Here is a 12,959-nt window from a genome sequence, read left to right on the forward strand (position 1 = left end):
CTTCCTGTCCTCTTTTCTCACTCCTCTCTCCGCATCACTCATTCCTTTCTCATCTCCATGGTCTTTCTTTCCAGTGAACCAACTTCTCACTCTATCTTCCTTCTCTCCGACTGTCTACTCCTCATCTTCTCTCCTATCTCTCCTCTCTTGCTCCTTCCTCTTTTCATCTTCACTATCCTGTATCCTCTCTCCTCTCTTCTTCCTCTCCTTTGCCTCTCTCTCCTTTCCCGCTTCTTTCTCCTCTCTCCTCTCCTCTCCTCTCCTCTCCCCTTCTCTCTCATCTCATCTCATCTCATCTCATCTCATCTCATCTCATCTCATCTCATCTCATCTCATCTCATCTCATCTCATCTCATCTCATCTCATCTCATCTCATCTCCTCTCCTCTCCTCTCCTCTCCTCTCCTCTCCTCTCCTCTCCTCTCCTCTCCTCTCCTCTCCTCTCCTCTCTCTCTGTCCTGCTTCAGTTCCTCCATTATTTTTTTTAAACCATCCCAGCTTTAGGGCAAACACCATCCAAGTTACTGTGAACACAGCTAGATCATTGTTCAAGGATTGTTGTTGTTGTTTTAGGGAGTGTTTGTGCTTTGACATTACCCAATTTGTCTTCTTCTGCAAAGAGGAGGAGGAATTTTCACTCTTACACTCTCTTTGGCAACTCTATCTATCTGTTTTATTATTTCCACATTTTTCTCTCACTTCATGTCATTAATTTCCTTGGACTGAGATTCTGAAGTCTTTGGCGTGGTGGATGCTATATGCTGAAATAACTCAACTGTGCTTGGTAGAAAATTGCTTGGTTCATTGGCTGACGATCTGGCTTCCGTCCGATGTGCAGCATCAGAGATAATCACTAGAAAAGTTTGATAATGGCAGACACAGGCCGTGTCCTTATTTTAGTGTGTGTGTGTGTGTGTGTGTGTGTGTGTGTGTGTGTGTGTGTGTGTGTGTGTGTGTGTGTGTGTGTGTGTGTGTGTGTGTGTGTGTGTGTGCGCGCGCCAGGGATGGAAATAAGCACCTGTCCACCTGCCAATGATGGGTCAATATGGCCTTTGGCAGGTGAAATACAGTACAGGCCGAAAGTGTGGACTCACCTTCTCATCTCTTTATTTTTGTGGCTTTTTACAGAACTTAGTACATTTTCAGGGAGGGCATCAAAACTGTGAATGAACATATGTATAATTATGTGCCTAACAAAAAAAATAAAATATAAAAAAATGTAAAACAATTATTAAAAAAATATCAAAAAATGCCTAACAGTGATATCAATTCAGCAAAACTGAGGGGCCAATACAAGAGAGATTTTCTTGATTTGATAATGTGTCACTTGGTCAGCATAGCTCGTTATCTAGGTGAAACAATGATACAAAAAATAAAAGTAAAAGTGAAAAACCCTGCCACAGATTCCCTCCAACAAAGGTTTGACCTCTCCAAGTAACTGGCTATGACTCAATATCAGTTCGAGAAAATGTCTAAAAGTTAGTTCTACAATTCTAGTGAATTATTGGAGGACTTTAATGTTCAATAAGGATTGACATGACTGACTGGGCATTTTTGTTCGAAAATAGACAAAAATAAGCTTATTGAAATGTGTAGGGCCATCAGTTGTGCCGTGTTGATGTCAGGTGGATAGACAGCTGACATTGTTGTTGGACAACAGCTAGAATGACATTTTTTGGTAAGCATGTAATTCTCCATATGTTCAAGCACAGTTTTGATGCCCTGCATGAAAATACACAATGAAAATCCACGAAAGTAAAGAGAATGTATAACTGAGAAGTTGAGTCCACACTTTTGGCCTGTACTGTATGTCAACCCACCAGTTACCTTGACAGGTGAAATTTTTCTACATGGATCTGGGTTAATGCTGAAGTATACGCAGCAGCCAACATCAGAGGTTTAAGCAAATTGGTAATGAAAATAGTTATTGGCATCTTGGCATTTCACATTTATGACCTGTGAAACAAAAGTATTGATCAGAAAATGATCTTACTTGGCATTACAATGTTTGGAACAGTTGAATATGAACTGGTAAAACTGGTGACTGGTAAAAATTGTGAGTGACTGGTAGATTTTAGAATCTACCTGCCACAGTGACTGGTGGATAAAAAAAAGTTCCACCCCTGGCGCGTGTGTGTGTGTGCACATGTGTGTCAGTGTGTGTGTGTGTTTTGTGTTCATGAGAGTAAGTGTATGTAGGCATTGTGTGTATGTGTGTCCATGTTTTGGTGTAGATAATGAATATCAGAGCTGTGTCTGTGTCTGTGTTTCTGTGAGAGGCCTGTTCGTAGGCAAGGGCAGAAAATCGATATGATTTAAAAATTGAGTTGGCTCATGAAATTCGCCCAGAAATTCCCAGTAATTCAGGTTTTAAGGTTATTATACAGTAAATCCCCCTATTATATACATTGCATGTGCACAGGGTGTACATTTTACATTCACCCAGACATCCTATAGCAGTATTTTATTTTGTTTTGACAGTCACTGCACTTTAAATTTGGCCGCTAGACCATCAGAGTTTGCATAGCTCATGTATTCCGAATTCTTCTGCTGAAAGTATTTGCTTGGGCAAAGCACAATTCCACTGCCATACACATTCTGGCTGTGGGCTTTGGACAATGACTCGACTCGCCAGCAATGTGCATTTGTTATTATGTGTTAGCCAATGAACCTATATGATGCTGGAAACTTTGCAACTTGGAGGCTAGGAGTTTCACAAGCATGCCCAGAGTTTCTGAATTGTGCATGCGAATGTGTGTGAACGAGAGAGAGAGATAAGACCTCGAAGAAAAGTGGAAAAGGAGAGAGAGAAATAGAGGCTTCCCATCACCAACCCAAAGTCACTTACTAGCCTTGAACAAATAGGGGCCACCTGCAGTCGAAAAAAGATAATGTGGATAGCCACAATTTTGATCAGCATTAACCAATACATATTTTTCCTTAACATTAATGCTCGCTAATGTTTTGTAGTTGAAGAAATATCGCCTAGTGTAGTCGTCCTTAGTATTGAGTAGGGGTCACATCTCTGCAATAATTGCGGCCTTTATAAAGAAGTATCAACTGTGTTCCTATTTCTGAACTGTAGTTCCACGCATTGGGGAGTTTCCAACAAATGTTTGGGTGACATGAAGCGGATGTGTGCAGTTGCCCAATAAAACTTAATCAAAGCAAAGGTCAGGGAAAATGCATGTGGCTTTAATACTGAAACAGAATACTGAAACAAAAACAAAAAAATGATAAGTGAATCTTGAATCGAGTTTTTTGTGAAAAAATCACCTCTTTTCAAGTGAAATTGCATAGCCCTACCTAAACCTAGTCCTATACTACACCAGTAAATTCAACATCATATACAGATCAAGCAATGTGTGTGTGCGCATGCATGAATGTGCAGGGGCGCCGCCAGGAATTTTGGGCCCTATGAAAGATTATAATTTTGGGCCTGTAAAAAGCACCGCTCTCCTGCGCAAACATGATACTTCAATGGATGATGGATGGCAGCATCCCCAACGTAGGCTACAGGTTGTTTGTCAAATATGCGTTAATTTCCCGCACATTAGTTTCAACTGATGCTGTCGGTTGCTTTCACATTTGCCTACCACTCTGTGGTTAAGATTTCACTTAATCCCCACGAGGCTCATAGTTTATCACGGACGTTCATCCACTTTTTCCGTTTGTGCGTGGTGACAATAAAGGTGGAGTTTTTAAATAGGCCTAGGAAATCTGCTAACGTGCTCTCTTGGAGGCTAATCCAAGGACTCTTACCATTTGATAGCGTTTGAAAACGCAATGTCATTGAGTGAGCATATTTCTTTCTTGAAGAAAATTTGAGTGACCAGTTGCCTGCCTCTTCTGGCCCTCTCCTCTTTTTCCCGTCTATCCTTAAAGGGACACTGTGCAGGAAATGGTCAAAAAAGGTACTGCAACTATGCTGCTTATTGAAATTGGACTGCCTATTGCCAAATTTGATATTTACATGAAAGTTTACTAAGTATTAAACAAATATTTTCTAGTATGGTCCAAGTACAGTAATTTTTGCAGCTAAAAATTGCTATTTTTGGAAATTCAAAATGGCGGAGCATGGAGAAGATCCCCCTTTTCATGTATGAAAAGTGCAATTTTTCCAGTCATAATGAATACTTAGAATTTGATGCTGGTGGTAAGTATTCATGAAAAAGGTAACATTAGTGAATGGACAGCATGGATTCTGGAAATAAACAACTGAAAATCTCACACAGTGTCCCTTTAAGTTTTTGCCAACCTGCCTTCACTGTCACCACCAACTCACCATAGATTGTATATTGCTAACATTCTATGGGTTAGCCCACGCCTAAGACCTCAGTCGCTCTGTACACCTGCTGCCAGCATTTTTCGGATGCTGTCCGATTCAACGCCTCGCGCGCCAGATTGGACCGCACCATTTCGCAAGAGCTCAGGGGGGAGGGTAAATGACAATATAATAAAGAACTGACAAAGACGTTATGGGAATCGACAGTTGTGTGTTTAATAAGCTTATTTCCAATTACTATTTCTTTGTAATTATACATTTCTAAAAAAAAACAAGAATATATTATTGATATTTTATTATCCCATCCGCGGGCCGAGGGCCGTGCTGCGTTGGGCTGGGCCGTTAGAATCAGTACCACCTTTCCCCCCCTAGCGGCGCCCCTGTGAATGTGTGTCTATGAATGCGTGTGTGTGTGTGCGTGTGTGCCTGTGTGTGTGTGTGTGTGAGTGCGTGTGTTTGTGTAGTGCGTGCATGATGTGTGTCTGTGTGCACGCGTCTGTGTACGCCTGTGCACATGTGTGTGTGTGTGTGTGTGTGTGTGTGTGTGTGTGTGTGTGTGTGTGTGTGTGTGTGTGTGTGTGTGTGTGTGTGTGTGTGTGTGTGTGTGTGTTTTGGGGAAGCACAGCAGAGGTTTGTTGGGGTTTCATGCAAATAAGAGTCGCAGGTCATGGACTGTGTCATAACAGGGAACAAAAAGGCTTTTGCTCATACTGGGACACACACACACACACACGCACATGTACATGCACACAAGACTGTGCACACACACGAGCATACCAACAGAGTCACAAGTGTGTGCCAACACAGTATGCACACATATATTCATGCATATGCATGCAAACTCACACACATTTGCACACGCCCTGTGTTTGTACATACACACACATAGACACATAGACACACATACGTACATACACACACACGCACACATGCACACGCACACACACACACATGCATACAAGACTGTGCATTCATACATATAGAGACTTTTCATATTCCTTATCATCCGTTACATCAGATTCAAAGCTCATGCTCCCCCAGACTTCATCACCCACCTGTCTGAAGCGATGATCCTCATGTGTTTCATAGTTTTCTGTTCATATTTGGGCTGTAACAATACACCCAAGTCAATTTTTTTGATCTACGGTTTGATACACCCCAAGATTTTTTAAAATATATCTCTTTGATAATCCTTTATGGCTAAAATAGGTTAAAAGACACTATTATTTTGTCTAAGTTTAAAAATAATAATGATATTGATTGGAAGCACCATCACATCATATCATGTGGTTGTTTTCTGTACAGAAATGAACTTTGAAAGGACGTATCACGATACTGCCTTCTAGCATCACGATATAGGATTGTGACTGTGTACTAGGGTTTTTCAATTCAATGCAATATTGTTACAACCCTAGTTCATACAGTACATGGCCTAAATATTTTTTTTCCAGTTTTTACTGTTCAAAAGACAAACAAAACCCATTTGGGCATGAAAAGGTCAAATATCAGATGTGTCAACAGAGGACCTGTGACTGTTTGACTGTCGAACTGATATCACTCATGTATTTACCGGTATGTTTCTTCCCTATTTGTTTGTGCGTCTGTGTGTCAGTGTGGGTACGAACATCATGTGATGGATTGTAATTGTGTATCTCTCTCTCTCTCCCTCTCTTTGTGTGTGTATGTCAGACGGAAGGTGACCAGTCTCAGACGGCTTACTTCCTGCCTGAGTTTGCCCTCTCGCCGCAGGGAAGCTTCCTGGAGGACACGACTGGAGAGCAGCTACTAACCTACCGCTCTGATGACCAGGTACACACACGCACACACACACGAACAGAGAAATGGAAATTTTTTGAGACGTGTGTGAGAAAGGTGGAGTGCAAGAACCTCTGTACAAACAAGCATCCAACATACAGTAACACCCACACCCTTTGATGCATCCCACAGTCCTCCACCCAGACACATCCACAAACACGCACACATGCACACACCCACACTTGTGCACGCGTACAAACGCACACATACACACACACTTGGGGGAAGCTCTGCTGGGATGGGATAGATGGTAGTTTTGCCTGTTTGAGTGGCCAAGTGGAGCAGCACCTCTGTGCAAACAAACACACAGAGCAGAGCAGAGCAGAGCAGGCCGGGCTCCTGGGGAAGGCTGTGACTGTTTTGACGTGATCTTGGCTGTGCCGTCCCTTGTGAAAGGCTTTTGTTCGATAGCCGGCGACGTGACGGAGCTGCTGACAGGCCAGAGCAGGATCAGATGGGCACTTTGGGAGAAAATGGTGAGAGCTCTCCCACTCTCCCACACTCTTTCCTTTTACCTGTCCCTCCTTCTCTCTTCTTCTCTCTTCATCTCCCTCTCCTCAACTTTCCCTCTCCTCTCTTCCTCTACTCTTCTCTCTACCTCTGTGTCTTTCTCCCTCTTTCTCTCTCCCTCTGTCCCTCTCTGTCTCATCTTCTCTCTTTTCTTCTTCTTTTCCCTCTCTTGCTTTTTCGATCTGTATGTTTCTCTCCCCCTTTCTCATCCTCCCTCTGTCTCTTTCTCTCTCCTCTCCATCTCCTCCATCAAAGCTGTTTGTTGACTCATGGCCTTGAGCAGTGCCGGGGTGTTGGATATCAAAGGTGCTCCCTCAGACGCCTGCCTGCCTGCCTCGCTTGGTGGAAAATTGAGTTTGCTCGCGGCTTATATCGATCTGCACGCGGCCACTTTTTTCGTCGGTGGCTTTTATTTGCATGGTGGTTACAGAGTAGGTTTCCAGTGCAGAACGGTGATCTGTTCTTCTTTTTAGTCCTTCCCTTGGACCAGGCCCTCTTTGACAGCACTTTGGGGATAATGAACAATAGTGTCATTGTGTGTGATCAGGGAGGGAGGGAGGAAGGGAGGGAGGAAGGGAGGGAGAGAGAGAGAAAGAGGAGGATGTTGACTGCTCTGCTTTTTCCTGCACAGTCCATTTTCTCCATTCTCTCTTTCTTTATGTCATTCTTTCTCTCTATCTCTCCATATCTCTATCTCTATCCCTCTGGCCCTCTCTTCTGCTCTCTCTCTCTCTCTCTCTCTCTCTCTCTCTCTCTCTCTCTCTCTCTCTCTCTCTCTCTCTCTCTCTCTGTAAGACCAGGCTGGGCTGATTTATATAGCTCTCTCCAAGAGAATGCTGTGTAACAGAAACAGAAAGTGTGTGTGTGAGTATGTGTGTGTATGTGGGTGCGTATGTGTGTGTGTGTACGAGACCAAGACCCCAGTGAGCGAGTAAGCACAACCACTCACCCAACTTCACATACGCACACGCACGCATGCACGCACGCACACACGCACGCACGCACGCACGCACGCACGCACGCACGCACGCACGCACGCACGCACACACACATTCAAACACACACACACATACACACATACACACACACACCGACTTGCAGCGATTGGGTGAGTGAGTGTATTGCATAGAGTGGATGTGGAGTGTGAGTGCTCATTTGGTTTCAGCTATTAAATGAAACACAGATGACACGTTGGGCCCCACAAACGCACACACATCTTAACCAGATCAGCCTGTCTGTCCCCCGTTGATTTGTGGTGATGAGGTGTGAGGCTGAAGCTTAATTAAATTTCTGCCATTGAGTAATCTCCCCCGCGTTGAAATATGTCTCACAAGAGTTTTGGGTGTGATCTGTTTTCCTTTTGCAGGACGTCTTTGCTTGTAAGAAATCTTATATTATTTGGGGTTATTCCTGCACCTTAACTCCAAAGATATCAGATGGCTCTTGACGAGCATGCATATGACTCTTAATTTTGTCTGTGAAATTTAAACTATGTTGCAATAGGCTCTAACATACATACTAAACCAGAGAAAATGGCACAGTGATGTAAGTGGATATAAATGGATTTGGACAGAGATTGTGAGCTTTACTAGTGAAGGAAGAAAATTGGAATGAACATTTCCTTGCAGAATCTCATTTTTTTGTGACATAACCTCTTGGCAGTGATGGAAACTTGTGAAATATAAAACTTTTTGTCTCTACAGAGTAGCAGTGCAACGGTGGAAGAGACGCGTAATATAAGCACAGCTAACGGTGCTAGCATGGCCCTCTTGATTTGCTTATGAATGATCCTGAGAAGAGCCTCCGGTCCTCTGGTGTATTGGTATCTACAGAAAAGTTACAGAGGTTCAAATGCAGGTTACTCGCCAGTGATATCTATGGTTGAAGTGCCCTTGAGGAAGGCATATCGCCACACATTGCCATTACATTACATTACATTGCATTTGGCAGACGCTTTATAACCAAAGCGACTTTCAAAAGAGGACATAATCAAGCCAACATCACAAGCAAATACAAAGTGCACAGGAGATATACAGAACAACAAGTGCAGTTGCAAAGAGGGGTTAGTTTTTTTAAAGTTTTTTTTTATAAAGAGTAAATAACGAGTACACACACACACAAACTAAACTAAACTAAACATCATGTCAAGAGTCTGCCCTGGGGCAAGGCCAGCTCAAGCATTAGTCTAGTAGATTCTCTCGAAAGAGGAAGGTCTTTAGTTGTTTCTTGAAGACTGCAAGAGATGTGCTTAGTCTTGCTGCCTCTGGGAGACCGTTCCACCACTTGGGTACCACAACGGAGAACAATCTTGACTGGGAGTACCTAGAGCGACTGGATGGCAGAGCCAGACGGCTTGTGCTGGATGAGCGCAGTTCTCTTCTAGTAACATAAGGCGTTAGTAGGTCCTTCAGATAAACTGGGGCAGGTTACTCGCCAATGATATCTATGGTTGAAGTGCCCTTGAGGAAGGCATATAGCCACACATTGCCATTACTGTAAATAATACCTTGTACCTAAATGCAAACTGTATATTTGCTTTGCATAAAACATTAGCTGCATGTCGGTGTAATGTATTGGAATGTCATCCGGTCCACGGGTCTGTTGAATGAAAGATAGAGGGTACACAAGGTGTGTCTGCATACATTCAGCAGAAGTCAAACAACACTTCCATGATTCTCAGATGCTTCTCTCTACTCTGTGCTAGCTGCGGGTGGGAGTGGACTAGGCTGTAAAAGCAGTGTGTGTGCGTGAGTGCGTGCGTGTGTGTTGTTGTTGGAAATTCATCTGTCTTTCTTTCTTTCTTTCTTTCTTTCTTTCTTTTGTTGAGGGATTAAGATGACATATCGCTTAAAACTTCAACAGAGCTCTGACAGCGACGTTGGGAGTGGAGTGCCATTTGAGTGACTGAGAGGACACTTTGGGCCTTTTTACGTGGCCGACGGTGTGTGTGTGTGTGTGTGTGTGTGATTTTGGTGCTGGTGTGTGTACATTCTCCTGTGTAATGAAATGTGTTATCTTGCAATTTGAAAGCACACTACTACATGTGTTGGCATATCATTATATCCAGTCCAGGTCACAAAAGAGTATTTCAATTCAAAGGTCTGTCATCCACCCCTCATCGTGATGAAATCAATATTGACCAATTGGGGAAAAATATACTGTAATCCAATTTTTGCACCAGCATCAGAGACACAGAGTGAAGAGTTTCTTTTACTTCAATGTATTATGAACAGTGGAGGTCTCCTGAACACTGTGTGTGTGTGTGTGTGTGTGTGTGTGTGTGTGTGTGTGTGTGTGTGTGTGTGTGTGTGTGTGTGTGTGTGTGTGTGTCTGTGTGTGTGTGTGTGTGTGTGTGTGTGTGTGTGTGTGTGTGTGTGTGTGTGTGTGTGTGTGTGTGTGTGTGTGTGTGTGTACGTTTGTGTTCGCGTTTGCGTGCGTGTACATGTGTGTGTGTGTATGTGAGCGTATGCGTGTGTATATGTGTGTTTGTGTGTGTGTGTGTGTGTGTGTGTGTGTGTGTGTGTGTGTGTCTGTTTGTGTGTGTGTGTGAGAGAGAGAGACACAGTCATGTTTCATCTCCTCTCTTTGTCACATCCCCATTACAAACACATGGCAGAGAGTTTTTCTCATTTATACTTTACCCTCTTATGAACAGTTATGAATAGAAATTACTTATTGAACCCCAAGTCTTCTATGCTGCAGCATAGTTTTTTCCACTGACGCAACACTTTTTTCCCCTCCCAAAACATCACAAATTATAATTCACCTGGGTTTTGGAAGGGACTTGACATGCTCTGAGTTGCATGGGGGTTTGTTTGGACAAAATTATGCCTCAAATGAATCCTCTTTAACTAATAAGAAACAAATCTTAACATCCCCTTTACAACACTTGAATGCTAGCACATAATGCATTGTGTGGAAGTGGAGTGAGAGACCTGTCATCATTTTAAGTGATATGACAGGATGTTCACGGCTCACATTACTGAAACGAGATGGATGGTGCTCTGTTAACCTTAAATTTGTTTCAGGCAGAACTTGGAAATCAAGTGAGTATTAAATCCACTTGACTGATATTTAGGGACACAGTACATAGCATCTGGACTAGTATTGGCGTCGGAAAAATAGGAGGTTGGCCACGGTTCTAGAAACATCGTAGAGAGGTTTATTATGAATGTCATGGCTTACATGAAATTCAGGTCAATCTGTCCCTCTCTAAAACAGTGAGATTTAGATTCTTGATTGTCACAGGCTGAAATCCATTACGGATCTTTGTGCTAGTCCTCATATCATTAATTCTATTTCAAAATTATAAAGTGACACAAATCCCATCGCATCGAACATCCACATCATACTTTGGATATTCCAAAATATAATTTGGAACACCCCTCACCCCCTCTAATGTTTTACATTCCTTACCTGCTGTAAATCCAGTGCATACACACTGTCTCTCGTGGTTTATCGCTTTAGTAAGCCTCCTTCTAATAGCCAGTTCCTTGTACATTACCAGTTAAAGCACTTTTTTTATGGAGTTTATCCTGAACTCACTCTGAAGTCCTCTCCTCTTAAGGCTGTGCTGGGAGTCATGAGCCTTGCGCTCAGGTACATTTTTGTTTCCCTGGGAAAGTGTTTTCTCATGCTGGGGCCTGTGTTTTTCTAACCCTGGTCCTGGTTTTTCTGGTCATGACGTTTCGAGAGAGAAGCCAATGACAAGTCCCATTCATGCTGTTAAAAGTGGCTGAAGGCGATGTAGGGCTGTGTGCTAGAGAGAAGGAACTCTCTTTTTCTCTTCCCCTCTCTCTATTTTCCTTTTCGTTCTTCACCACTCTTTATATCTCTCTTCCTCTTCTTTCCATATCTTTGTCTCTTGCTGTATTTCTTCCTTCTTCCACCAACCATTTTCACCCTCCCCCCTTGCCCCACCCCCCTTTCTCTTTCTGTCTCCCTCTAATTCCCTCCCTTCCTCCCTCTCTTTCTCTCCGTCCATCCCTCCCTCTCTCTCGCCCTCCTTTACTAGCTCTTGCTTGTGAAAATCACCATGAAATGTGTTGGCAGTGGGGCCTGCGTGGCCTGTGGTTGATTTACTGTAGGATTCTGCCGGTGGCACGGTCGTCATGTAAACAGATGTATGACTTCCTGGTGTTTGGACAGAGGGACGTATGCGTACACACAGGGGGCTTCGCTGCATCCTTCACAGCGCACAGCCGCTGATAATTCACCGCTTTTACAGTGCAGTGAGACTATCAAATGCACTCCCAGGACAGTGGTGCAGGAGGTTGGCCGTGCGTGTGTGTGTGTGTGTGTGTGTGTGTGTGTGTGTGTGTGTGTGTGTGTGTGTGTGTGTGTGTGTGTGTGTGTGTGTGTGTGTGTGTGTGTGTGTGTTGCCTTGTATAGTATGTGCATTCATGTACTGTACAGTATGTGTGTGTTTTTTATTTCTTGTGTGTGTGTGTGTGTGTGTGTGTGTGTGTGTGTGTGTGTGTGTGTGTGTGTGTGTGTGTGTGTGTGTGTGTGTGTGTGTGTGTGTGTGTGTGTGTGTGTGTGTGTGTGTGTGTGTGTGTGTGTGTCATCCTGTAGTTTTTGTGCAGAGGCAGCTGTTCTGGCTTTGCAGGCTTGTGGACGGGCGTCAGTGGTCCAGTGCAGTACAGTACGCCATAGAGCTGAGCTGAGCTGAGCTGGGTTTAGGGGACAAAGGGGGAAATGGCCTGAGCCAATGTGTTTGAAAGTTCAACAGGATGTCTGAGCGCTGTGCAAAGCATAAGTCACAAGTTTTCTGGAACACAATCTGATCTATTATGGGTTAGCGTTTTTGGTGGCCATCAAAGCACCTTTGACCTTTCACTGAATTTCAGACATGTCCATTGTCACAATGATGTTGAGGGGTTCGAAGAAAGAAACCCCACTCTCCACGACAGAGTCCCTGTCTCTAAAGCTGGCACATGGGTTAGTGGTACTCCTCCTGCTCCTCGATATGGACTCCTTATCCGGTTACATTCTTGTACACTGATTTGAAGAAATTTCTAGAAGTACAGGTGCCACAATGACTGAGCTGCTCTGCGAAGCAAACTGTTAGTGGACGCATAAGTGGCCAGTGAAGAAGTTTGTGTTCTGAACAACTATGCCTGGGTCTGGGAGGACATGCACCGTCCACTGCTGTTACTATAATCTTTAATGGAACATCACTGCATGCCACATAACAAATGTTCTTTTGGGGGGTCTCTGCGCCTCTCTATTGTAGACTGTGGCTTGCTTAACGTAACTCGAGCACTGACAGACCCCCGCACAGGATAGATAACGTCCACGAGTTGTACTTGCCATACGAAGCATGTAGGGTAACGCAACAGCCAACTGCA

At 43.6% G+C, this 12,959-nt stretch overlaps 1 protein-coding gene across 2 annotated transcripts in view; it reads left to right on the top strand.

The window, feature by feature from the left end:
- The window catches only part of adamtsl3 (ADAMTS-like 3), a 182,801-nt gene that overhangs the window by 18,107 nt on the left and 151,735 nt on the right, over positions 1-12,959 (top strand). For both annotated transcript variants that reach the window (XM_063188098.1, XM_063188100.1), the window contains exon 3: positions 5,974-6,093. In XM_063188098.1, coding sequence (XP_063044168.1) covers positions 5,974-6,093 — 120 coding nt within the window. The remainder of the gene's footprint in view (positions 1-5,973; positions 6,094-12,959) is intronic.

The sequence above is a fragment of the Engraulis encrasicolus genome, chromosome 22 (assembly GCF_034702125.1).
Source record: "Engraulis encrasicolus isolate BLACKSEA-1 chromosome 22, IST_EnEncr_1.0, whole genome shotgun sequence".
In the NCBI taxonomy this organism is placed as follows: domain Eukaryota; kingdom Metazoa; phylum Chordata; class Actinopteri; order Clupeiformes; family Engraulidae; genus Engraulis; species Engraulis encrasicolus.